At 46.7% G+C, this 27,223-nt stretch overlaps 1 protein-coding gene across 5 annotated transcripts in view; it reads left to right on the forward strand.

Annotated features, from left to right (window-relative positions):
• OGT (O-linked N-acetylglucosamine (GlcNAc) transferase) overlaps positions 1-27,223 on the forward strand; it is a 430,584-nt gene that overhangs the window by 292,286 nt on the left and 111,075 nt on the right. For all 5 annotated transcript variants that reach the window (XM_063937159.1, XM_063937158.1, XM_063937156.1 and 2 more), the window contains one exon: positions 184-273. In XM_063937159.1, coding sequence (XP_063793229.1) covers positions 184-273 — 90 coding nt within the window. The remainder of the gene's footprint in view (positions 1-183; positions 274-27,223) is intronic.

A 27,223-nucleotide genomic window follows, 5' to 3' on the forward strand; every position in this document is an offset into this window, starting at 1 on the left:
GACCTGATCTATACCCCATGGTACTAATGCCATCCTAGTATCCACTACGGACTACGAGAAAAGGAATTACCAGTAGGTATTAAATTCCTATTTTTGATGTTGTTGTTGAATAATCTCCTAACACAGCAAATACTGCCTAATTCCAGTACAGACAGCATTTTTACATTTTTTTTCCCCCCATAGGTTTACTGTTACGCTCTTAGTCCTGATGATGGTACAAACTTCCGTGTGAAAGTGATGGCCGAAGCAAACCACTTTGTTGATTTGTCCCAGGTAAGAATTGATGACTTATATCTATACTATCTACCTGTCTTACAGGGCCTATGCACTCACTATGTTAACTAACAATAATAAACAGAGAAGTTTTAGTTCATGTATTAATCAATGCAATTAAGCCTTAAGCCCCAGACAAGGGACCCCACTTTACTGGAGGTCCTACTCTATTGCTCAAAATAATTCTCATAAAATAGCTATCACTTTAGTGTTAAACTTTAGGTATGGTATCTGCTCTAAAGCTCACAACAGCTTTGCGTATATAAGTGAGACAGTTACCAACACACCTGTTATATACATTTTTATTCTATTGTAATATGAAAAATACCCCTTTTTTTTTTTTTTTTTTGTAATCCATGGAAACAATGGGCTATGAACTGCTGTTACGGTACATTGGGCCCTTACGAAATTACCTTTGTACACTGGAAACCTGCCATAAACACTTGCTTATGTTAATTTCTAGCTAGCCCTTGGTTATCTCTTTGACCTTTTTTAGAGCCTTTTTTTTTGTACCGCGTATTTGTTGATTTGCGTTACTTATCCCATTGAGTGCACTGTCCGTCTATATTGTACACCATACTTCATGTATAAGTGTCGTGTCTTCCAAGGCCCCTAGGGGGCTCTAGTGCTGCGTATGTGTCGGAGCTGTAGAGATTATTTCTGTGATAGCTGCTTTGTGGCGCTAAGTGTAAGGGTCAGTTAGCCAGTGGTTTCCTCCAGGAACCCGCATGGGCAGCCACCCTTTCCTAGGTCATGCTGTTATGGGTTAACCGGCTGGCGGCTCTCCCCCCCCCCCCCGCCTTTGGCTCCTCCTACAGACGGTGGTCAACCTCAGAGCCTCCCTGTGGCCATTGTACCTTCACAGTCAACTCTGACTGAGCCCCCATGGTTACAGGAATTGTCTCAGCCAGTCCAGGGTCTGTTGCAGGCCTCTAATTCCCTCCAGCAGATGTTGGACAACCTGTCCAAACGTAATCTTTCCAGACGCAGGAGCTCTCGCCAGTCTGGATTTGATTCTGAGTCAGACAATTCTTCTATTCCAGAGGAGGAGTGGTCTTTGACTTCTGATATGGAATGATCCTCGGTGTTGGACGACACACAGCTTCAGGTGGATGTGAACATGTTAGTCAAGGCTTTCAAATCCGCTTTGATTATTAAGGATTCTGATACTGCCTCATCCACAACTAAGCCCCTTTTCTCTGTCATCCATAGGGGATGCTGGAGTTCAGTACCATGGCGTATGGATTGGGTGCTCAGGCGAGCCAGCACTTTAAAATTTTTAATGTGTGTGACTGGCTCCTCCCCCTCTATACCCCTACCCAGACCAGTTTTAGAAATGTTCTTGGGAGAGCTGGTCACTTCCTCTTGAGCTCCAGTGATATATTTAATTTTTTTATTTTAATTTATAACTTTTAAAGCTCTGCCACAGTCTGGAAGTTTGCACTTGCCAGGCTGCTACGCGAGAGCTGCCGGGGGAACTCTGTACCACCCTGTGGGGTTTGGAGCCCGAGTTCCCGCTGCAGGGACTTCAGTCGCTGGGTACTTCGCATCCAGCAGATCACTGCTGACAAGGAGCCCCAAGCAGCATGCCGCCATCGTCAGCATTACTGAAGCCTGCAGGTTGGTAAGTATAGCTCGGGTCCCATTTAGCAGGATTCCCGGGTCAAATGGCAGCTATAGAACAAGGAGAAAAGGCACTGCCATGTACTCTGTTTTTCCTCCTCACAAGCACAGCACTTAGGAATTCTATGCCCCATTGTGCTGTGTGCTACAGCGTTGGGGCTAAGGTCAGGGGCGGCTTGAGGTACAGCATTTATTACAGCTGAGCGCCGCTGTGATAGCAAACGGAAGGCTAGTAACGAAGACACCAGGACACTGACGCTGTGCAATGGGAGTTGTGCCCTTTGCCACCCACAAGAGCATTGCGCATGGTGTGGAGGGCTGATGCCGCGCAGGGTGTGCTGTGCGTCCCATGGAGCCCACAGATTTTTTTCGCGCTGCAGCAGCACATAGCGTACAGAGAGCGGCTTTTTAAAAGTAACGTCTCGATATGGCAGCACATGCGGCTGCTATGCCAACCCTACATTAATGCTGTGCACCGTTACCTAAGCCCGTTTCCATATGGTCGCTTGGCACCATTCGCAAAGAGGTCAGGAGCGGTGTGAACATTAACAGGGTCCGGCTGCCTGTGAGGCTTGGCAGCGCACCTCCTCCTGCTGTTGCTGCCACAGCCGCTGCACGTTCTCTGTGTAGCCGAGCAGAATCTCTGTGCGTAGTGCCGTGTAGCTGGTATTCGTTGTAGGGTTAGTATTGGCACAGCAGGCTGAGTGTGTAGCAATACATTAGTGCTTTGGGTAGTATCACCTGGGCCAGTACTGGAAGTTTTACCGCTTAGCAGAGCAGCTTGGCTGGTGTAATGTTTGACCTTGCCTCACTGCTCTGAGGTCATGGGTACAGGATCCACCATGGCCCTAAGGTTGAGGCAAACGGAATGAGAAATGCATACAGTATATGTATGTACATGTGTAGGTATGTATATATAATGCACATTTATTGGCAAGCTGCTCAATCAGATTGTGATGTTACTCAGGTGCTAAAAGGGAGGGGTAATTCTAGGTAAGAGAAAAACATTTTGCTATCCCTAATGCACAATGAGTGAGAAATAACCGTACATAATGATCAGATAATACGGAGATCTTAGTTGCGTATATATCTGCAGATATAGGGTTAATCCCCCAGGCCGATCGGCATGGCGTCTCCGTCACTGGGGGTCCCTAAAACTAGGTGTGGGTGCGGGACCCAAACTAGGTGTGGGTCATGTCTGCACAGGCCAGCTACCCCAGGGCAACACACAAGTGAAAAATTAGTAAGGGTTAATAAGAAGCACATAAGTGCTATGCAAGTGATGTGTGATTAAAATAATACAAAAATATGTACAATGTGAGAAGGAAAAATATAAGTGTTAATAAAGTGTCAAGGTATGTATGTACATGTGTAGGTGTATATGTATGTGTAAATGCATTTAATTTTATTGCTCTGTCAGGATTACCAGTTCTTATAGCTTTCTCACTCACATTCAGATGACACTGTGGTACTGGGCTTAATTCATTTCATATATGTTAACAATAGGGGCCGCTATAGAGTAGTGGTAGAGCTCTGGCTTACTGTGTAAACACCAAGGGAAAACATGAATCTGATTCCCAGCGTGACTTTTTTAACCAGTGTGTCTATGTACTTTATATCTAAGTCTCTATAAACCACGTAAATTAGTCTCCTATTGGCCTCCCTTAAGCTCTCTAGTTCTTATTGAAAAGGACGCAGCATGCTGTGCGCTGTACCTGGAAACAAACACTGAAGTTATTCCAACTTGTACTGTTTCTGATAAATCTTCTTTCCCACCATGCCTTCCACTACATGGAAGTAGTTTGCTCTGTCCACTCCACTCCAAGCATTGACCTGGTATACTCCTGGTAGTTGGTGGCAGCTTTTCCATTACGGTTTTGTTAGCAACAGGTCTCTGAATGCACTTCTTTAGGGTGAAGACTCTCTTGTCTGTCTTCTCTACAACTGGTACTGCCGGACATTCAGAAGTTTGCTCCAGTTGTTTCCTGAACTTCAAGTTCCGCCTTATTCCTTCGGACCTTCATAGTTTTTGCAGTATTGCAATTTTTTTAGCTAGCCTCTGCAGTTTCACGGCTTTTCAGGGCACTGCCTGGCCAGCCTCGACATGATATCTAACTCACTGGTGGGGCTCTTGGCGCGATATGGGTATTCCAGTTATTGGTGTAATATCTGTATCCCAGTTATCTTAGTGGGTCTCTATCTGCTGCCTCGAGGTCATACTGCATCTTCGTTTGCCTGACATCCTTTTGTCATGCTCAACAGTTCACTCGGTTGTGACCTTGAGTCTCGGCTTGACTCTGCAGTTTTCTTCTTCATCCACTAGGGGTCACTGGAGTACTCTTGGGATATGGACGGGCGTTAGCAGGACAGGCACTGAATATTTAAATTAGTAACTCTCCTCCCCTCCATACTCCCATAGTACCTTAGTGTTTTTTCGGTGCCTCACAGGATAGAAGCACTAGTGGATCTTCCACACATTTTTTTTTTCTATTTTTTTTTATTTTTTATACTTTTTCTTTACTTTGAATCACACTCCCTTCCCAGCTTAGATAAGAAGCTTGGGTCCGGGATAGTGCAAGCTGCAAGGGCAGCTATTGGCTTGTCTGCTCTCATAGAGGAGCACCGCCATAGCCACAAGCAGCTCAGCTACACACTGAGCTGCAGGAGGGAGCTGGCCGGAGCTTGTATGAGAAGCCCCGTCATAGACTCCTACTTCAGCCTCAAGTACGGTGCTGGAAGGAGGGGGGGGGGGGGGACAGGCCGCCCCGCTGTGTAACACTTTGTATGCGCCGCTGGTAACTCCGCCACCACACTCCCCTGCTCCCGCCCTGGTAGTGACTGCTAAGCGCTGCCGCCCGCCGCCGCTCATGCGCCCGCTGCTGCTGGCGCCCGCCGCCGCCACTCCCTGTCTCTTCCCAGCTTCTAGCGCTGGGTACATAAGGCTTTTACAGGCAGCGCCACTGCAGGGGGGGGGGGGGGGGGAGAGAGAGCAATATACTGCATTACAGACTACAGCCTGTTAAATCTGGTTTAATAACAGCACATTGCTATGAAGAACTGTGTGTTTAAGGTGGTTATATTTGTAACAGTAATATAGCCTGACATGATTTATGTATTATACATAGAAATGTAGCACATGGCTGGAGGCCATTTTAACCATGCTTCCTGCTTCTTCCGGGAAGGAGCTGTCCTACAAAAATACGCCACCGGATGGCGCAGGGGTGTTAGTAGGACTTTTGGATCAGGTTTCATATAGTCTGGCCACGTGCACTGCACTTCGGCCGTATACACACCTTAGTAGCATTTACTGAGTTGTGGGACTTGTCTGTCTTTGTCTATTTGTGTTGTCTATGTACATAATGAGTAAGACACCGGCAAAATCAAAAAAGCAGCTTAACTGTAATGTCTGTAAGAGAGTGTGTTACCTGATGGATCTACCACATGCAGTATGTTTTGTAAATTCAGCTACAAATACGATTTCTACTCCAATGTCGTCTCCTGATCCTCAGTGGGCAATTCTAGCGGATGTAATGGCTGGGTTGCAATCAGAATTGGCGTCCGCTCGACAAGAGTGGGAAACGGCAAGATCTGAGTCTCGGGTGAGACCGCCAGAGATACCAGAAGGGTCTTGGGAAATGTCTCAGTCCTTGCAAAGGTCCAAGTCTAGTTCGGGTCATTGCTAAACGACAGAGACTGTGTTTTTCTTTTTCAGAATCTCTTAATAAGCAGTTAATAGAGGCATGGAAGAATCCGGATAAACGGTTTTCTATACCTCGCCAGTTTCTGTCTAGTTACCCGTTTCCAGAGTCGGTGATCTCTAAATGGGAGAATCCTCCAATGGTGGATTCGTCGGTGTCAAAACTTTCTAAAAAGTTAACCATTCCAGTACCAACTGCTGCTACGCTTCAACACCCGTCAGAGCGTAAACTAGAAGCTATGCTAAAGTCAATGTATACAGCAACAGGAGTTCTGCTTAGACCTGGTTTTGTTGGAATTTGGGTAACTAAGGCTTTGATTATATGGATAACACAGCTCAGGTCCGACCTACAAGACGACCACCTTATACTTCTCGCTGATCAGATCTGTGAATCTGCTGAGTATCTATGTACAGCTTCTACGGACGTCTTCCAGGTCAGTTCTCGCCTTTCAGCGTCACTAGTTACGGCACGACGGGCACTCTGGCTGCGTTCTTGGCAGGCGGAGGCAGATGTCAAACGATGAATAGAAGCATTACCTCACTCTGGCGAGAAGTTGTTTGGTCCTGAAGTGGACAAATGGATTTCTGAGACCATGGGGGGAAAGTCTGTTTTCCTACCATTGCCTCCACAGGTACCTAGATGGAAATACTCTAAACCAGCGTTCAAATCCTTTAGACCTCAGCCCTTTCGAGGCCATGGTAGAGGAACAACCACACAAGATAGACGTGGTAGAGGACGTGGGTTTCAACAAACCGCCACCTATCGTCAGGAAGCTAAGACCACCGACAAGCCAGTGGCATGACGGGCTCCCAGCCCATCTCGGATCTTCAGTTGTGGGGGCACGCCTTCAGACGTTCCATTGGGCGTGGTTCCAGACATCCACAGATGGGTGGATCCACAATTTAGTGTTAAAACGTTACAAAATAGAGTTCGATTGTCTCCCTCCAGAGTGCTTTTTCAAAACAGGACTGCCTGTGTCAGAAGACAAGAAGGCGGTTCTGCAGATCGCGATTCAGTCTTTGCTAGATTCAGCAGTGTTGATTCCGGTCCCAGTTCACCAACAAGGTCAAGGTTATTATTCCAGTCTTTTTATAGTTATAAAGCCGGATGGCTCTGTCAGACCAATCTTGAACCTAAAGGGGCTCAATCAGTATGTCACTTACTACAGATTCAAGATGGAATCCCTGTGGTCCGTAATTGCAGGTTTAGAGCCACAGGAATTCATGATTGCTCTGGATCTCAAGGATGCGTACTTACACATTCCAGTTTGGCCACCGCATCAGAAGTACTTAAGGTTTGCGGTACAGCAAAACCATTATCAATTTCAGGCTCTACTGTTTGGCCTCTCGTCAGCGCCTCGGGTATTCACCAAAGTGATGTCTGTGATGATGGCTCATCTCAGATCCCTGGGAGTGATAATAGTTCCGTACTTGGCCGATAGTTCCGTACTTGGACGATCTGCTCATCAAAGCTCCGTCTCAACAGATACTCCTCCAACATGCCTTGCTGACATACAATGTGCTAGTTCAGCATGGTTGGATTGTCAACTTCAAGAAATCAAATGTAATTCTGTCTCAACGACTTCAATTCCTAGGAATGATTCTCAATACGGTGAATCTAAGAATTTACCTGCCAGAACAGAAGGTACAGAGTATTCGTCATCTGGTACAGTTAGTGCTCAAGCCACGCACAGTCTCGGTATATTTGTGCATTCGACTGTAAGGGACAATGGTGGCGGCTTTCGAAGCGCTCCAGTTCGGAAGATTTCACTCACGTCCTTTTCAACTGGATGTGCTCGCACAGTGGTCAGGCTCGCATCTGCATATTCACCAGATGGTGCGGTTGTCTCCACGGGCCAGAGTATCACTACTCTGGTGGCTCCAAGTACACAATCTCACCGCAGGGAAAAGGTTCGGCGTCTGGAATTGGATAATTCTAACGACAGACACGAGTCTCAGAAGTTGGGGAGCTGTGATCTAAAATTGTCAGCTTCAGGGTCTCTGGGCAGATCATGAAAGATTGCGGTCTATAAATGTCCTGGAACTCCGGGCAATTTACAACGCGTGGCGACAAGCAGTGCACGTGCTCCGGTCTCAGACTGTCCAGGTGCAGTCAGACGACGCGACGGCAGTCGCGTACATCAACAAACAAGGAGGAACAAGAAGTCGCATGGCCATGCGGGAAGTAGCTTGAATCCTCAATTGGGCCGAGCATCACCAGGTGATATTGTCGGCAGTGTTCATTCCGGGAGTGGACAACTGGGAGGCAGATTATCTCAGCCGTCGGGATTTTCATCCAGGAGAATGGGTATTAAATCCAGAAGTGTTTCACATGTTGGTCCAGAGGTGGGGTTACCCACAGGTGGACCTGATGGCATCTCGCCAAAATCATCAACTACCCCAGTATGTGTCCAGAACACGAGATCCAAAGGCAGTGGCAGTGGATGCTCTCACGATCGTGTGGCTGTACAGCCTCGTGTATCGGTTTCCACAGTTTCCGCTGCTTCCTCTGTTGCTAAAGCGAATCAAACGAGAGTCCACCACAATCATACTAGTGGCACCTCATTGGCTACGGAGAGCATGGTTCTAGGATCTCCGCGGGCTACTCGCAGACGATCCTTGGCCGCTCCCGCTACGTCCGGACCTGTTACAACAGGGTCCGTTCCTTTACCCCGATTTAGTGCGGGTGCGTTTGACGGGGTAGCTGTTGAACCCGTCCTCTTAAGAAGAGAGGGTATTCCGGAATCTGTTATACCAACCATGTTACGTGCTAGGAAGCCAGTTACGGCAGCTCATTATTACAGAATTTGGCGTGCCTATATAGGTTGATGTGAAGCTTGGAAGTTTCCGACATCATCTTTCAAGTTATCCCGTCTTTTGCTATTTTTACAGACGGGGTTAGATGAATGACTACGTTTATCAACACTTAAGGTGCAAGTCTCTGCCTTGTCAATTTACTTTCAAAGGAGTTTGGCTCTTTTGCCGACTGTACATACCTTCCTGCAAGGTGTCCTCCGAGTACAACCTCCATTTATACCACCTACAGTGCCATGGGACTTGAATCTGGTTTTAGATTTTTTTACAGTCTTCATATTTTGAACCCTTACAACAAGTGGATGTTAAGTTTCTCACTGGGCAGCAATATAAACCTCTCCTGTGTCAAATGTACATACATACATGTACAGCTGGGCACTGTACATGTATATAAAGAGCCCCCGCCATGTTTTTAAGAATTTTGAGCGGGACAGAAGACCGCCGCCGAGGGGGCGGGGTTTCTCCCTCAGCACTCACCAGCGCCATTTTTCTCCACAGAACCGCTGAGAGGAAGCTCCCTGGACTCTCCCCTGCTTGATACCACAGTGAAAGAGGGTTTTAAAGTAGAGGGGGGGCACATAATTGGTGCATATACATACTTGAAAAGCGCTACTGGGTAAACATTGTGTTTTTTCCTGGGTCATACAGCGCTGGGGTGTGTGCTGGCATACTCTCTCTCTGTCTCTCCAAAGGGCCTGGTGGGGAACCTGTCTTCAGAAAAGAGCTTCCCTGTGTGTGTGTGGTGTCGGTACGCGTGTGTCGACATGTCTGAGGTTGAAGGCTCACCTAAGGAGGAGGGGGAGTGTATGAATGTAAGGTCTCCGTCGGCAGCGCCGACACCTGACTGGATGGATATGTGGAATGTTTTAAGTGCTAATGTTAATTTATTGCACAAAAGATTAGACAAAGCTGAAGCTAGGGTACAGTCAGGGAGTCAACCCATGTCTGTCCCAATGTTGCCGGGACCTTCGGGGTCTCAGAAGTGCCCACTATCCCAAATAGTAGACACAGATACCGACACGTATTCAGACTCCAGTGTCGACTACGATGATGCAAAGTTAAAGCCAAAAGTGGCTAAATGTATTCGATATATGATTATTGCAATAAAAGATGTTTTACATATCACAGAGGAACCCCCTGTCCCTGACACGAGGGTACACATGTATAAGGGAAAGAAACCTGAGGTCATTTTTCCCTCCTCATATGAGCTGAACGAATTATGCGAAAAAGCGTGGGAAACTCCAGACAAAAAACTGCAGATTCCCAAAAGGATTCTTATAGCGTATCCTTGCCCGCCAAAGGACAGAATACGGTGGGAATCCTCCCCTAGGGTAGACAAGGCTTTGACACGCTTATCAAAAAAGATAGCGCTCCCATCCCAAGATACGGCTACCCTCAAGGATCCTGCTGACCGCAAGCAGGAGGTTACCTTGAAGTCTATTTACACACATTCTGGTACGTTACTCAGACCGGCAATTGCGTCGGCCTGGGTTTGTAGTGCTGTAGCAGCATGGACAGATTACTTATCAGCGGATATTGAGACCCTTGATAAGGATACCATTTTAATGACCCTAGGGCATATTAAAGATGCTGTCTTATATATGAGGGATGCTCAAAGAGACATTAGTTTACTGGGTTCCAGAATAAACGCTATGTCTATTTCTGCTAGGCGAGTCTTATGGACCTGACAGTGGTCAGGTGACGACGACTCAGAGGCATATGGAGTTTTTGCCTTACAAGGGTGAGGAATTGTTTGGAGAGGGCCTCTCGGACCTCGTCTCCACAGCTACGGCAGGTAAATCAAATTTTCTCTGACGTCCTAAGTGGATGCTGGGGACTCCGTCAGGACCATGGGGATAGCGGCTCCGCAGGAGACAGGGCACAAAAGTAAAAGCTTTAGGATCAGGTGGTGTGCACTGGCTCCTCCCCCTATGACCCTCCTCCAAGCCTCAGTTAGATTTTTGTGCCCGGCCGAGAAGGGTGCAATCTAGGTGGCTCTCCTAAAGAGCTGCTTAGAGTAAAAGTTTTGTTAGGTTTTTTTATTTTCAGTGAGTCCTGCTGGCAACAGGCTCACTGCATCGAGGGACTTAGGGGAGAGAAGTGAACTCACCTGCGTGCAGGATGGATTGGCTTCTTAGGCTACTGGACACCATTAGCTCCAGAGGGAGTCGGAACACAGGTCTCACCCTGGGGTTCGTCCCGGAGCCGCGCCGCCGACCCCCTTGCAGATGCCGAAAAGTGAAGAGGTCCAGAAACCGGCGGCAGAAGACTTTTCAGTCTTCATAAGGTAGCGCACAGCACTGCAGCTGTGCGCCATTGTTGTCAGCACACTTCATAGCAGCGGTCACTGAGGGTGCAGGGCGCTGGGGGGGGCACCCTGGGCAGCAATGATAGTACCTTATTCTGGCTAAAAATACATCACATATAGCCCCTGGGGGCTATATGGATGTATTTAACCCCTGCCAGGTCTCAGAAAAACGGGAGAAGAAGCCCGCCGAAAAGGGGGCGGGGCCTATTCTCCTCAGCACACAGCGCCATTTTCCCTCACAGAAATGCTGGTGGGAAGGCTCCCAGGCTCTCCCCTGCACTGCACTACAGAAACAGGGTTAAAACAGAGAGGGGGGGCACTTATTTGGCGATATGTATATATATATAATAAAATGCTATAAGGGAAAAACACTTATATAAAGGTTGTCCCTGTATAATTATAGCGTTTTTGGTGTGTGCTGGCAAACTCTCCCTCTGTCTCCCCAAAGGGCTAGTGGGGTCCTGTCCTCTATCAGAGCATTCCCTGTGTGTGTGCTGTGTGTCGGTACGTGTGTGTCGACATGTATGAGGACGATGTTGGTGAGGAGGCGGAGCAATTGCCTGTAATGGTGATGTCACTCTCTAGGGAGTCGACACCGGAATGGATGGCTTATTTAAGGAATTACGTGATAATGTCAACACGCTGCAAGGTCGGTTGACGACATGAGACGGCCGGCAAACCAATTAGTACCTGTCCAGGCGTCTCAAACACCGTCAGGGGCGTTAAAACGTCCTTTTACCTCAGTCGGTCGACACAGACACGGACACTGACTCCTGTGTCGACGGTGAAGAAACAAACGTATTTTCCTTTAGGGCCACACGTTACTTGTTAAGGGCAATGAAGGAGATGTTACATATTTCTGATACTACAAGTACCACAAAAAAGGGTATTATGTGGAGTGTGAAAAAACTACATGTGGTTTTTCCTGAATCAGATAAATTAAATGAAGTGTGTTATGATGCTTGGGTTTCCCCCGATAGAAAATTATTGGCGGTATACCCTTTCCCGCCAGAAGTTATGGCGCGTTGGGAAACACCCCTTAGGGTGGATAAGGCGCTCACACGCTTATCAAAACAAGTGGCGTTACCGTCTCCAGATAAGGCCGCCCTCAAGGAGCCAACTGATAGGAGGCTGGAAAATATCCTAAAAAGTATATACACACATACTGGTGTTATACTGCGACCAGCGATCGCCTCAGCCTGGATGGGCAGCGCTGGGGTGGCTTGGTCGGATTCCCTGACTGGAAATATTGATACCCTTGACAGGGACAGTATTTTATTGACTATAGAGCATTTAAAGGATGCATTTCTATATATGCGAGATGCACAGAGGGATATTTGCACTCTGGCATCAAGAGTAAGTGCGATGTCCATATCTGCCAGAAGATGTTTATGGACACGACAGTGGTCAGGTGATGCAGATTCCAAACGGCACATGGAAGTATTGCCGTATAAAGGGAGGAGTTATTTGGGGTCGGTCCATCGGATCTGGTGGCCACGGCAACAGCTGGAAAATCCACCTTTTTACCCCAAGTCACATCTCAGCAGAAAAAGACATCGTCTTTTCAGCCTCAGTCCTTTCGTCCCCATAAGGGAAGAAGACTGCAGCAGGCAGCCCATTCCCAGGAACAGAAGCCTTCCACCGCTTCTGCCAAGTCCTCAGCATGACGCTGGGGCCGTACAAACAGGTGCGGTGGGGGGTCGTCTCAAGAGTTTCAGCACGCAGTGGGCTTACTCGCAAGTGGACCCCTGGATCCTACAAGTAGTATCCCAGGGGTACAGATTGGAAATTCGAGACGTCTCCCCCTCGCAGGTTCCTGAAGTTGCTTTACCAACGTCTCCCTCCGGCAGGGAGGCAGTATTGGAAACAATTCACAAGCTGTATTCCCAGCAGGTGATAATCAAAGTACCCCTCCTACAACAAGGAAAGGGGTATTATTCCACACTATATTGTGGTACTGAAGCCAGACGGCTCGGTGAGACCTATTCTAATTCTGAAATATTTGAACACTTACATACAAAGGTTCAAATCAAGATGGAGTCACTCAGAGCAGTGATAGCGAACCAGAAAGAAGGGGACTATATGTGTCCCTGGACATCAAGGATGCTTACCTCCATGTCCCAATTTGCCCTTCTCACCAAGGGTACCTCAGGTTCGTGGTACAAAACTGTCACTATCAGTTTCAGATGCTGCCGTTTGGATTGTCCACGGCACCCCGGGTCTTTACCAAGGTAATGGCCGAAATGATGATTCTTCTTCAAAGAAAAGGCGTCTTAATTATCCCTTACTTGGACGATCTCCTGATAAGGGCAAGGTCCAGAGAACAGTTGGAGGTCGGAGTAGCACTATCTCAAGTAGTTCTACGACAGCACGGGTGGATTCTAAATATTCCAAAATCGCAGCTGTCTCCGACGACACGTCTGCTGTTCCTAGGGATGATTCTGGACACAGTCCAGAAAAAGGTGTTTCTCCCGGAAGAGAAAGCCAGGGAGTTATCCGAGCTAGTCAGGAACCTCCTAAAACCAGGCCAAGTGTCAGTGCATCAATGCACAAGGGTCCCGGGAAAAATGGTGGCTTCTTACGAAGCGATTCCATTCGGCAGATTCCACGCAAGAACTTTTCAGTGGGATCTGCTGGGAAAATGGTCCGGATCGCATCTTCAGATGCATCAGCGGATAACCCTGTCTCCAAGGACAAGGGTGTCTCTTCTGTGGTGGCTGCAGAGTGCTCATCTACTAAAGGGCCACAGATTCGGCATTCAGGACTGGGATGCCAGCCTGAAAGGCTGGGGAGCAGTCACACAAGGAAAAAATTTCCAGGGAGTGTGATCAAGTCTGGAGACTTCTCTCCACATAAATATACTGGAGCTAAGAACAATTTACAATGCTCTAAGCTTAGCAAGACCTCTGCTTCAAGGTCAGCCGGTATTGATCCAGTGGGACAACATCACGGCAGTCGCCCACGTAAACAGACAGGGCGGCACAAGAAGCAGGAGGGCAATGGCAGAAACTGCAAGGATTCTTCGCTGGGCGGAAAATCATGTGATAGCACTGTCAGCAGTGTTCATTCCTGGAGTGGACAACTGGGAAGCAGACTTCCTCAGCACGACCTCCACCCGGGAGAGTGGGGACTTCATCGGGAAGTCTTCCACATGATTGTGAACCGTTGGGAAAGACCAAAGGTGGACATGATGGCGTCCCGCCTGAACAAAAAACTGGACAGGTATTGCGCCAGGTCAAGAGACCCTCAGGCAATAGCTGTGGACGTTCTGGTAACACCGTGGGTGTACCAGTCGGTGTATGTGTTCCCTCCTCTGCTTCTCATACCTAAGGTACTGAGAATTATAAGACGTAGAGGAGTAAGAACTATACTCGTGGCTCCGGATTGGCCAAGAAGGACTTGGTACCCGGAACTTCAAGAGATGCTCAGAGGACTCATGGCCTCTGCCGCTAAGAAGGGACTTGCTTCAGCAAGTACCATGTCTGTTCCAAGACTTACCGCGGCTGCGTTTGACGGCATGGCGGTTGAACGCCGGATCCTAAGGGAAAAAGGCATTCCGGAAGAGGTCATTCCTACCCTGGTCAAAGCCAGGAAGGAGGTGACCGCACAACATTATCACCACATGTGGCGAAAATATGTTGCGTGGTGTGAGGCCAGGAAGGCCCCACGAAGAAATTTCAACTCGGTCGATTCCTGCATTTCCTGCAAACAGGAGTGTCTATGGGCCTCAAATTGGGGTCCATTAAGGTTCAAATTTCGGCCCTGTCGATTTTCTTCCAGAAAGAATTGGCTTCAGTTCCTGAAGTCCAGAAGTTTGTCAAGGGAGTACTGCATATACAACCCCCTTTTGTGCCTCCAGTGGCACTGTGGGATCTCAACGTAGTTCTGGGATTCCTCAAATCACATTGGTTTAAACCGCTCAAATCTGTGGATTTGAAATATCTCACATGGAAAGTGACCATGATGTTGGCCTCGGCCAGGCGAGTGTCAGAATTGGCGGCTTTGTCTCACAAAAGCCCATATCTGATTGTCCATTCGGACAGTGCAGAGCTGCGGACTCGTCCCCAGTTTCTCCCTAAGGTGGTGTCAGCGTTTCACCTGAACCAGCTTATCGTGGTACCTGCGGCTACTAGGGACTTGGAGGACTCCAAGTTGCTAGATGTTGTCAAGGCCCTGAAAATATAGGTTTCCAGGACGGCTGGAGTCAGGAAAACTGACTTGCTGTTATCCTGTATGCACCCAACAAACTGGGTGCTCTTGCTTCTAAGCAGACGATTGCTAGTTGGATGTGTAGTACAATTCAGCTTGCACATTCTGTGGCAGGTCTGCCACAGCCAAAATATGTAAATGCCCATTCCACAAGGAAGGTGGGCTCATCTTGGGCGGCTGCCCGAGGGGTCTCGGCTTTACAACTTTGCCGAGCTGCTACTTGGTCAGGGACACACCCTGGCTGAGGAGGACCTGGAGTTCTCTCACTCGGTGCTGCAGAGTCATCCGCACTCTCCCGCCCGTTTGGGAGCTTTGGTATAATCCCCATGGTCCTGACGGAGTCCCCAGCATCCACTTAGGACGTCAGAGAAAATAAGAATTTACTTACCGATAATTCTATTTCTCGTAGTCCGTAGTGGATGCTGGGCGCCCATCCCAAGTGCGGATTGTCTGCAATACTTGTACATAGTTATTGTTACAAAAATCGGGTTATTATTGTTGTGAGCCATCTTTTCAGAGGCTCCGCTGTTATCATGCTGTTAACTGGGTTCAGATCACAGGTTGTACAGTGTGATTGGTGTGGCTGGTATGCGTCTTACCCGGGATTCAAAATCCTTCCTTATTGTGTACGCTCGTCCGGGCACAGTATCCTAACTGAGGCTTGGAGGAGGGTCATAGGGGGAGGAGCCAGTGCACACCACCTGATCCTAAAGCTTTTACTTTTGTGCCCTGTCTCCTGCGGAGCCGCTATCCCCATGGTCCTGACGGAGTCCCCAGCATCCACTACGGACTACGAGAAATAGAATTATCGGTAAGTAAATTCTTATTTTTTGCCTTATATACCCTCACAATCTAAGAAAGCGCCTCATTATCAAATGCAGTCCTTTCGTTCAAATAAAAGCAAAAGAGTATGTGGATCGTCCTTTCTTGCCAGAGATAAGGGCAGAGGGAAAAAGCTGCACAACACAGCTAGTTCCCAGGAACAGAAGTCCTCCCCGGCCTCTGCAAAATCCACCGCATGACGCTGGGGCTACCCTGAGGGCACGTCTTCGACTTTTCAGCCACATCTGGGTTCACTCACAGGTGGATCCCTAGGCAATAGAAATTGTTTCCCAGGGATACAAGCTGGAATTCGAAGAGGTGCCTCCTCGCCGGTTTTTCAAATCGGCGCTACCGACTTCTCCCCTGGAAAGGGACATAGTGTTACATGCTATTCACAAATTGTGTCTTCAACAAGTGGTGGTCGAGGTTCCCCTGCTTAAAAGAGGGAAGGGGTACTACTCAACTCTGTTTGTGGTCCCGAAACCGGACTGTTCGGTCAGACCCATTTTGAATTTAAAATCCTTGAACCTTTACTTAAAACGGTTCAAATTCAAAATGGAATCGCTCAGAGCGGTCATCGCCAGCCTGGAAGGGGGGGTATTTTATGGTATCTCTGGACATAAAGGATGCATACCTGCATGTTCCCATATATCCTCCTCATCAGGCGTACCTGAGATTTGCGGTACAGGATTGTCATTACCAATTTCAGACGTTGCCGTTTGGGCTTTCGACGGCCCCGAGAATTTTCACCAAGGTAATGGCGGAAATGATGGTGCTCCTGCGCAAGCAGGGTGTCACAATTATCCCGTACTTGGACGATCTCCTCATAAAAGCGAGATCACGGGAGAAGTTGCTGAACAGCGTATCACTTTCACTGAGAGTGTTACAGCGACACGGCTGGATTCTCAATATTCCAAAGTCGCAGCTGAATCCTACGACTCGTCTGCCCTTCTTGGGCATGATTCTGGACACAGACCAGAAAAGGGTTTTTCTTCCGATAGAAAAAGCGCAGGAACTCATGACTCTAGTCAAGAACCTGTTGAAGCCAAAACAAGTGTAAGTACATCATTGCACTCAAGTCCTGGGAAAAATGGTGGCGACGTACGAAGCCATTCCCTTCGGCAGGTTCCAATGGGACCTATTGGACAAATGGTCCGGGTCACATCTACAAATGCATCAGCGGATCACCCTGTCCCCCAGGGCCAGGGTATCTCTCCTGTGGTGGCTGCAGAGTGCTCACCTTCTAGAGGGCCGCAGGTTCGGCATTCAGGATTGGATCCTGGTGACCACAGACGCGAGCCTCCGAGGTTGGGGAGCAGTCACACAGGGAAGAAATTTCCAAGGCCTTTGGTCAAGTCAAGAGACTTGTCTTCACATTAACATCCTGGAACTAAGGGCCATATACAACGACCTACATTAAGCGGAGACCTTACTTCACGACCGACCAGTTCTGATCCAGTCAGACAACGTCACCGCAGTAGCTCATGTAAACCGCCAGGGCGGCACAAGGAGCAGAGTGGCGATGGCGGAAGCCACCAGAATTCTTCGCTGGGCGGAGAATCATGTAAGCGCACTGTCAGCAGTGTTCATTCCGGGAGTGGACAACTGGGAAGCAGACTTCCTCAGCAGACACGACCTGCATCCGGGAGAGTGGGGACTTCATCAGGAAGTCTTCGCACAGATTGCAAGTTGTTGGGGACTGCCCCAAATAGACATGATGGCGTCCCGTCTCAACAAAAAGCTACAAAGGTATTGCGCCAGGTAAAGAGATCCTCAGGCGGTAGCTGTGGACGCCCTAGTGACACCGTGGGTGTTCCAGTCGGTATATGTGTTTCCTCCTCTTCCTCTCATACCCAAGGTGTTGCGAATAATAAGAAAAAGAGGAGTGAGAACAATACTCATTGTTCCGGATTGGCCACGAAGGACCTGGTATCCGGATCTGCAAGAAATGCTCACAGAAGATCCGTGGCCTCTTCCTCTAAGACAGGACCTGTTGCAACAGGGGCCCTGTCTGTTCCAAGACTTACCGCGGCTGCGTTTGACGGCATGGCGGTTGAACGCCGGATCCTAGTGGAAAAGGGTTTTTCGGATGAGGTCATTCCTACGCTAATAAAGGCTAGGAAGGGCGTGACATCTAAACATTATCACCGAATATGGTGAAAATATATTTCTTGGTGTGAGGCCAGGAATGCTCCTACGGAAGAATTCCATTTGGGCCGTTTTCTTCACTTCCTACACACTGGAGTGAATTTGGGCCTAAAATTAGGCTCCATTAAAGTTCAGATTTCGGCCTTATCCATTTTCTTTCAAAAGGAATTGGCCTCTCTACCTGAAGTACAGACTTTTGTGAAGGGAGTTCTGCATATTCAGCCTCCTTTTGTACCTCCGGTGGCGCCTTGGGACCTTAACGTGGTGTTAAGTTTCCTAAAGTCACATTGGTTTGAACCACTTAGAACAGTGGAGTTGAAATATCTCACTTGGAAGGTGGTCATGTTGTTAGCCTTGGCTTCGGCTAGGCGAGTTTCGGAATTAGCGGCTTTATCACATAAAAATGCCCCTATCTGGTTTTCCATATGGATAGAGCGGAATTGCTGACCCGTCCTCAATTCCTACCTAAGGTGGTCTCATCCTTTCATATGAACCAACCTATTGTCGTGCCTGTGGCTACACGTGACTTAGAGGATTCCGAGTCCCTTGATGTGGTCAGGGCTTTGAAAATTTACGTGGCCAGAACGGCTAGGATCAGAAAAACAGAAGCACTGTTTGTCCTGTATGCAGCGAACAAAGTTGGCTGCCCTGCTTCAAAGCAGACTATTGCTCGCTGGATCTGTAACACGATTCAGCAGGCGCATTCTACGGCAGGATTGCTGTTACCAAAATCGGTTAAGGCCCATTCCACTAGGAAGGTGGGCTCGTCTTGGGCGGCTGCCGAGGGGTCTCGGCACTACAGCTGTGCCGAGCTGCTACTTGGTCGGGGTCAAACACCTTTGCAAAATTCTATAAGTTTGATACCCTGGCTGAGGAGGACCTCCTGTTTTCTCAATCGGTGCTGCAGAGTCATCCGCACTCTCCCGCCCGTTTGGGAGCTTTGGTATAATCCCCATGGTCCTTACGGAGTCCCAGCATCCTCTAGGACGTTAGAGAAAATAAGATTTTAAACCTACTGGTAAATCTTTTTCTCGTAGTCCGTAGAGAATGCTGGGCGCCCGTCCCAAGTGCGGACTTCTTCTGCAAGACTTGTATATAGTTTTGCTTACATAAGGGTTATGTTATAGTTTTCATCGGTCTTAGACTGATGCTATGTTGTTTTCATACTGTTAACTGGTTAGTATATCACAAGTTATACGGTGTGATTGGTGTGGCTGGTATGAATCTTGCCCTTGGATTAACAAAAATCCTTTCCTCGTACTGTCCGTCTCCTCTGGGCACAGTTACTCTAACTGAGGTCTGGAGGAGGGGCATAGAGGGAGGAGCCAGTGCACACCCAGATCCAAAGTCTTTCTTAAAGTGCCCATGTCTTTTGCGGAGCCAGTCTATCCCCATGGTCCTTACGGAGTCCCAGCATCCTCTACGGACAACGAGAAAAAGATTTACCGGTAGGTTTAAAATCTTATTTTTTCCGGAATACTCAGGGCTCTCCCGCCCGTTTTGGAAGCTCTGGGACGTCCCCAATGTACTGAACTCCAGCGTTCCCTATGGATGATAGATAAAACAGGATTTTGGTACTTACCGATAAATCCCTTTTTTAGAGTCCATAGGTCCCCTATGGACGCCCACCATGCGCTGCTGTCGTGTTTTTTTTGTTTGTTTTTTGTTTTGTCCAGGGTGTCCTTTGGACCTGGTTGCTCAGTCTCCTTGCGTTACTGTGTCCTTTTTTTTGTATTTCACTTTTGTCTGGTTTTCATGCAAGTGTAAATGGCTTTCTGTATGGCGTCTACTTTCAGTGTATCAGGTCGTGGATTCTTATCCTGGGTGCGACTGCTATGACCTGTGGGATTTCAAATAAATAACAATACATTGTGTGTGTGTGTGTGTGTGTGTGTGTGTGTGTGTATGTATATGTATGTATATATATATATATATATATATATATATATATATATATATATATATATATATATATAACGAGCGCAGGTGCGGCACTCAGGCAAATTCAGCAGCAGAAATGACAGGCGGAGACTGTGTTAATCAATCAACGTTTCAATATCTGAAAATATTGTCATCAGGATTGTGTGTGTGTATATATATATATATATATATATATATATATATATATATATATATATATATATATTATATATGTATGTGTATATATAATGTGTGTGTATATATATATATATATGTATATATGTATGTATGTATATATGTATGTATGTATATATATATATATATATATATATATATGTATATATATGTGTATATATATATATATATATGTATATATATATATATATATATGTGTATATATATGTATGTTTGCAAGTTGGTTCGGCACTCCCATACAAAAGTTCAGCTGCCTGCGTGCCCTTGTATAATATATGTAGAATCCAAGTGTTTTCTGCATACAGCAGAACACAAAACACGGCACTGCAGGATCTGGTTCAGCAATCAATATTTACTCCAACGTTTCGGGGACTCGCACCCCGTCTTCAGGAAGGTACAACCTGAAGGCGGGGTGCGAGTCCCCGAAACGTTGAAGGAGTAAATATTGATTGCTGAACCAGATCCTGCAGTGCCGTGTTTTGTGTTCTGCTGTATGCAGAAAACACTTAGAGATATATATATATATATATATATATATATATATATATATTCATTCCATCTCTATCCATCTTTATGGCTGTCTTGCTTACCTCCTCCTCTGTTGGTTGTATTGCACTGATCTGGGGAGTGGTATAGAGGGGGAGGAGCCAGTCTGACGCATTAAAATTTTTAAAGTGCCGGCTCGCCTGATCACCCCATCTATACCCCATTTTACTTAACTCCAGCATCCCCTATGGACTCAGAGAAAGGGATTGATGGGTAAGTACCAAAATCCTGTTTTCAAGCGTAAGAAGATGGACATGTTTCTATCCTCTTTTCGGCTGGAAGATCTTTTCAGAGGCTTTTTAAATCCCATCAAATACTTTCTAGTCTCCAAGCGTTTACAGACTTTTTTTTTTTTTTTTACCCTTTCCCATCCGAGGACAGTGCTGAGTGGGTGTCTCTTCCACCGGTGGACGTGCATAAATCCACTACTCCTCCTGTCCCAAATGTAACTTCCCTTAAGCATCCTACGGATAGGAAATAGGAATATTTCCTCTCAAATACATTTTCACCAACGCTCGTGCTGCCATATGTCCCGCCGTGGCATCTGCTTGTGTGGCTAAAGCGTTGGGTCGCCTCCCTAGAAGTTCTCCACTCCGGCATCCACCATTCCCAGTTCTCCACTGTGGATCTTGTTCGGGAGGCTGTTGTCCATCTTCGTGAAGCCACTAGAGATTATGGCCTTTCTTCCAAGGTATCTGAATTAGTGGTGGCTGCCTGTTGAGTCCTTTGGTCCCACAGTTGGAGTGGGAATCGTAATCCAAAAAGGTCCTGTAGGCTCTTCCTTTCTCAGGTGATATCTTTTTCAGGCCCGAGCTGGATAAGATAGTGGCTGCGTTCGTTCCTTCCTTCCTTCCTTCCTTCCGTGGCTCAAAAGGGTACTGCTTTCTTTCCTTTTGGCCACAAGGAAAAGCCAAGAGACAATACTATTTCAAATCTCTTGGCTCCTTCTCTAAAGAGCACAAGTGTTGTGTCCTGTGGTTATGCTTTAGCATTCCAGGAACGTCCCCCTACTCAATTCTTCGCCAACGGTCTAGCAGTCTATTCCGGAAAAGCCGTGGCCTTACAGGAGTCCATCCAGTCTCTTTTGGCCTCCCACGTGATTGTCCCAGTTCCCCAACCCCAGAGGGTACCCGGTTTATACACATGGGGTATATGCAATTGCGGTCGAATTCCCGAAAATGTCGAAAAACAGGACATTTTGGCAAAAAATAATAATTCGACAATGCAATTCAGTACTTTTCGTCAAAAAAACGGACTTTCCAAATTCGACTTTTTGAAATTCGACATTTGTCAAATACGACATTTCTTCAATGGTACAAATGCGGCAATTCGACAAAAGTATATTCAATTGAAGTTTGTAAATTCGACAACAGTGCTTTTAGACCGTAAATTCGTCATTTTCAACCCGCCACACTTTGCTGGCGGAATCTAATAAAAAAATTTAAAAACATGTTTGTTTTTTTTTGTTTGTTTTTTATTGGTACAGGTTGAGTATCCCTTATCCAAAATGCTTGGGACCAGAGGTATTTTGGATATGGGATTTTTCCGTATTTTGGAATAATTGCATAGCATAATGAGATATCATGGTGATGGGACCTAAATATAAGCACAGAATGCATTTATGTTACATATACACCTTATACACACAGCCTGAAGGTCATTTTAGCTAATATTTTTTATAACTTTGTGCATTAAACAAAGTGTCTACATTCACACAATTCATTTGTTTCATATACACCTTATACACACAGCCTGAAGGTCATTTAATACAATATTTTTAATAAATTTGTGTATTAAACAAAGTTTGTGTACATTGAGCCATCAAAAAACAAAGGTTTCACTATCTCACTCTCACTCAAAGTCCGTATTTCGGAATATTCCGTATTTCGGAATATTTGGATATGGGATACTCAACCTGTAATAGCATATCTATTTATATTAGAAGGGATTAGGTACTTGGTTTGTCTATTTTGGAGGCACAAGTATTTATATATTTAAAAAAAAAAAAATATATATATATATATATATATATATATAATTATTATTATTATTATTATTATTATATATATATTTTTTTTTTTAATGGAATGTTAAAAATCAGAAAAAAAATTGCGTGGGGTCCCCCCTCCTAAGCATAACCAGCCTCGGGCTCTTCGAGCCGGTCCTGGTTCTAAAAATCCGGGGGAAAAACTGACAGGGGATCCCCCGTATTTTCAAAACCAGCACCGGGCTCTGCGCCTGGTGCAAAAAATACGGGGGACAAAGTGTAGGGGTCCCCCGTATTTCTCTGACGTCCTAGTGGATGCTGGGAACTCCGTAAGGACCATGGGGAATAGCGGGCTCCGAAGGAGGCTGGGCACTCTAGAAAAATCTTAGATTACCTGGTGTGCACTGGCTCCTCCCACTATGACCCTCCTCCAAGCCTCAGTTAGATTTCGTGCCCGGCCGAGGTTGGATGCACACTAGGGGCTCTCCTGAGCTCTTAGAAAGTTATAGTCTTAGAATTTGTTATTTTCAGTGAGACCTGCTGGCAACAGGCTCACTGCAGCGAGGGACTAAGGGGAGAAGAAGCGAACTCGCCTGCTTGCAGCCGGATTGGGCTTCTTAGGCTACTGGACACCATTAGCTCCAGAGGGATCGACCGCAGGCCCAGCCTTGATGTTCGGTCCCGGAGCCGCGCCGCCGTCCCCCTTACAGAGCCAGAAGCAAGAAGATGGTCCGGAAAATCGGCGGCATGAAGACATCCTGTCTTCACCAAGGTAGCGCACAGCACTGCAGCTGTGCGCCATTGCTCCTCATACACACTTCACACTCCGGTCACTGAGGGTGCAGGGCGCTGGGGGGGGGCGCCCTGAGGCAGCAATAAAAACACCTTGGCTGGCTAAAATACCTCAATATATAGCCCCTGGGGCTATATATGAGGTAAATACCCCTGCCAGAATCCCATAAAAAGCGGGAGAATACGCCGCGAAAAAGGGGCGGAGCCTATCTCCTCAGCACACTGGCGCCATTTTTCCCTCACAGCTCCGCTGGAAGGAAGCTCCCTGGCTCTTCCCTGCAATTCTACAGTACAGTAAGAGGGAAAAGAGAGGGGGGGCATTAAAATTGGCACTGTATACAGTATATTATATTGAAAAGCAGCTATTAGAGACATAACTCGGTTAGTCCCTGTGTGTATATATGTATGTATATATATATATGTATATATATGTATATATATATATATATATATATATATATATATATATATATAGCGCTCTGGTGTGTGCTGGCATACTCTTACACCCTCCCCCCAAAGGGCTTTTGTGGGTCCTGTCCTCTGTTTGAGCATTCCCTGTGTGTGTGTGGAGTGTGTCGGTACGGCTGTGTCGACATGTTTGAGGAGGATAATGATGTGGAGGAGGAGCAGATGCCTTTAGCAGGGATGTCACCCCCTGGGGGTCAGACACCTGAGTGGATGGTATTATGGCAGGAAATGAGTGCACGTATAGACTCCTTACATGAAAAATTTGACGACATGCCGACTGTGGGACAGCCGAGTCTTCAGCTCGTGCCTGTCCAGGTGTCTCAAAAGTCATCAGGGGCTCTGAAACGCCCGCTATCTCAGGTGGCACAAGTAGATGTCGACACGGATACTGACACCAGTGTCGACGACGATGAGTCAAATTTAATGCCCGTTAAGGCCATTCACTGCATGATTGAGGCAATGAAAGAGGTGTTAAATATTTCTGATTTACATCCAGGTACCACAAAAAAGGGTATTATGTTTGGGGAGAAAAAACTACCTGTAGTTTTTCCCCCGTCAGATGAATTAAATGAAGTGTGTGAAGAAGCGTGGGCTTCCCCTGATAAGAAATTAGTAATTCCTAAGAAGCTACTAATGGCGTTCCCTTTCCCGCCAGAGGATAAGTTACGTTGGGAAACACCCCCGAGGGTGGATTAAGCGCTCACACGTTTGTCTAAAAAGGGGGCACAACCGTCCCAGGATACGGCCGCCCTTAAGGAACCTGCTGATAGAAAGCAGGAGGCGATCCTGAAGTCTGTATATACACACTCAGGCATTATACTCAGACCAGCTATTGCGTCAGCATGGATGTGCAGTGCTGCCGCTGCGTGGTCAGATAAACTGTCAGAAAATATTGACACGTTAGACAGAGACACGATCCTGCTAACAATTGACCATATCAAAGACTCAGTCTTATACATGAGAGATGCACAGAGGGAAATCTGCCGGCTGGCATCTAAAGTAAGTGCATTATCCATCTCTGCTAGGAGATGCTTATGGACTCGCCAGTGGACTGGAGATGCAGATTCCAAAAGGCGAAAAGATTGGTTGCCCAGGGGTGCTCGGGCGCTTCGGGTATGAGATGTTTCGCCAAGCTGCAGTCTCGGGAAAAGGGAAGTCACTCCCGTATGTAATGCACAGAGAAAAAGGTAATGAGACTGCGCTGAATTTGATGAATACAACAATGTTGGTATAATAATTAAAACAGTTTTATTCCTAAAATTGGTACAGTAGGTATATATTAAAAACTAGATTAACAAAATACAAAGCTCCGATCACGTGACACACAAGTCACGTGATCGGAACACTTACTGGGAAATACGTAATCCCAGCACCGCTCTTCATTATGTTCCCCCACCAATAACAAAAGCTGTCAATGTTATTTCCATGACAACATGCTTAACAACAAACCCACTCATTGGTTACCGCTTCTTAGCATACTTCCTGTTTGCCCTTACTTTATTTATTTATTAAAAAAACCTTCAACCAACTTGGTTTTTATGAATAATTTACACATTTGTTGTCTACTATATCCCATATGAAGTAGGTCTGTCTCAGCTTATAAGCTTGCTCCAATTTTATACATCTAGTTCCAAAGTGATCATGTAATTGTACAATCAGGTGCCTCTAGGGGCTAATTAGCCACCATATTAGAGGGGGTATATAAACCCCACATGTCTTAACTGTGGATACCTTTGATAAAGCTGCCAGCTAACTGCAGCGAAACGCGTCAGGTGAACCAGGGACCCTCGCCAGGAATTGATTTGAAGGAGGACCGAACCATTCCCCAAATTTTTGTCCAGACGGCCTTTCCAAATTCTCAGACTGCATATAGCAAGTACTACATAAAGGACTGTACCAACCGTAACGCATGAGGAGCTCTCCACCAAAGATTCCGGAGTACATTACCCTCTAACGGTAAATAGTCCATCCATTGGACCTTGCTTAATTCTGAGACTGTTGTTTAAGCTGGACTAGAACATTACAGGGAAAAATATCTGGAACGGTCACTGCATAAATCTCCACAAATTCTACTCTCTCTACCTGGCGAATTGGGTAACCCCTTAGAATGTCTATTTGAAAATTAGAAATTATACCTACTGTTTTTGACATGTACCTAATTTTTTTATTTTTATTTTTATTTTTTTAATCTAGTTTTTAATATATACCTACTGTACCAATTTTAGGAATAAAACTGTTTTAATTATTATACCAACATTGTTGTATTCATCAAATTCAGCGCAGTCTCATTACCTTTTTCTCTGTAGATTCCAAAAGGCACATGGAAGTTTTGCCTTATAAGGGGGAGGAATTATTTGGGGATGGTCTCTCCGACCTAGTTTCCACAGCAACGTCTGGGAAGTCAGCATTTTTACCCCATGTCCCCTCACAGCCTAAGAAGGCGCCATTTTATCAGGTTCAGTCCTTTCGGTCCCAGAAAAACAAGCGGGGAAAAGGAGGGTCTTTTCTGTCAAGAGGCAGAGGCAGGGGAAAAAGGCTGCAGCAAACAGCAGGTTCCCAGGAACAAAAGTCCTCCCCCGCTTCCTCTTCCAAGTCCGCCGCATGACGGTGGGGCTTCACAGGCGGAGCCAGGTACGGTGGGGGCCCGCCTCAGGAATTTCAGCAATCAGTGGGCTTGCTCACAGGTGGATTCCTGGATCCTTCAAATAGTATCTCAGGGATACAGGCTGGAATTCGAGGCGACTCCACCCCGCCGTTTCCTAAAATCCGCCTTGCCGATTGCTCCCTCAGACAGGGAGGCGGTGCTAGCAGCGATTCACAAGCTGTATTCCCAGCAAGTGATAATCAAGGTACCCCTACTTCAACAAGGCCGGGGTTACTATTCCACACTTTTTGTGGTGCCGAAACCGGACGGTTCGGTGAGACCCATTTTAAATTTGAAATCCTTGAACACATACATAAAAAAAATTCAAGTTCAAGATGGAATCGCTCAGGGCGGTTATTGCAAGCCTGGACGAGGGCGATTACATGGTATCCCTGGACATCAAGGATGCTTACCTGCATGTCCCCATTTACCATCCTCACCAGGAGTACCTCAGATTTGTGGTACAGGATTGCCATTACCAATTCCAGACGCTGCCGTTTGGACTCTCCACGGCACCGAGGGTATTTACCAAGGTTATGGCGGAAATGATGATACTCCTTCGAAAAAAGGGAGTTTTAATTATCCCATACTTGGACGATCTCCTAATAAAGGCACGATCCAAGGAACAGTTGTTAGTGGGAGTAGCACTATCTCAGGAAGTGCTGAGCCAGCACGGTTGGATTCTGAATATCCCAAAGTCACAGCTGGTCCCCACGACACGTCTAATGTTCCTGGGAATGATTCTGGACACGGCCCAGAAAAAAGTGTTTCTCCCGG

The sequence above is a fragment of the Pseudophryne corroboree genome, chromosome 8 (genome assembly GCF_028390025.1).
Source record: "Pseudophryne corroboree isolate aPseCor3 chromosome 8, aPseCor3.hap2, whole genome shotgun sequence".
Lineage (NCBI taxonomy): Eukaryota > Metazoa > Chordata > Amphibia > Anura > Myobatrachidae > Pseudophryne > Pseudophryne corroboree.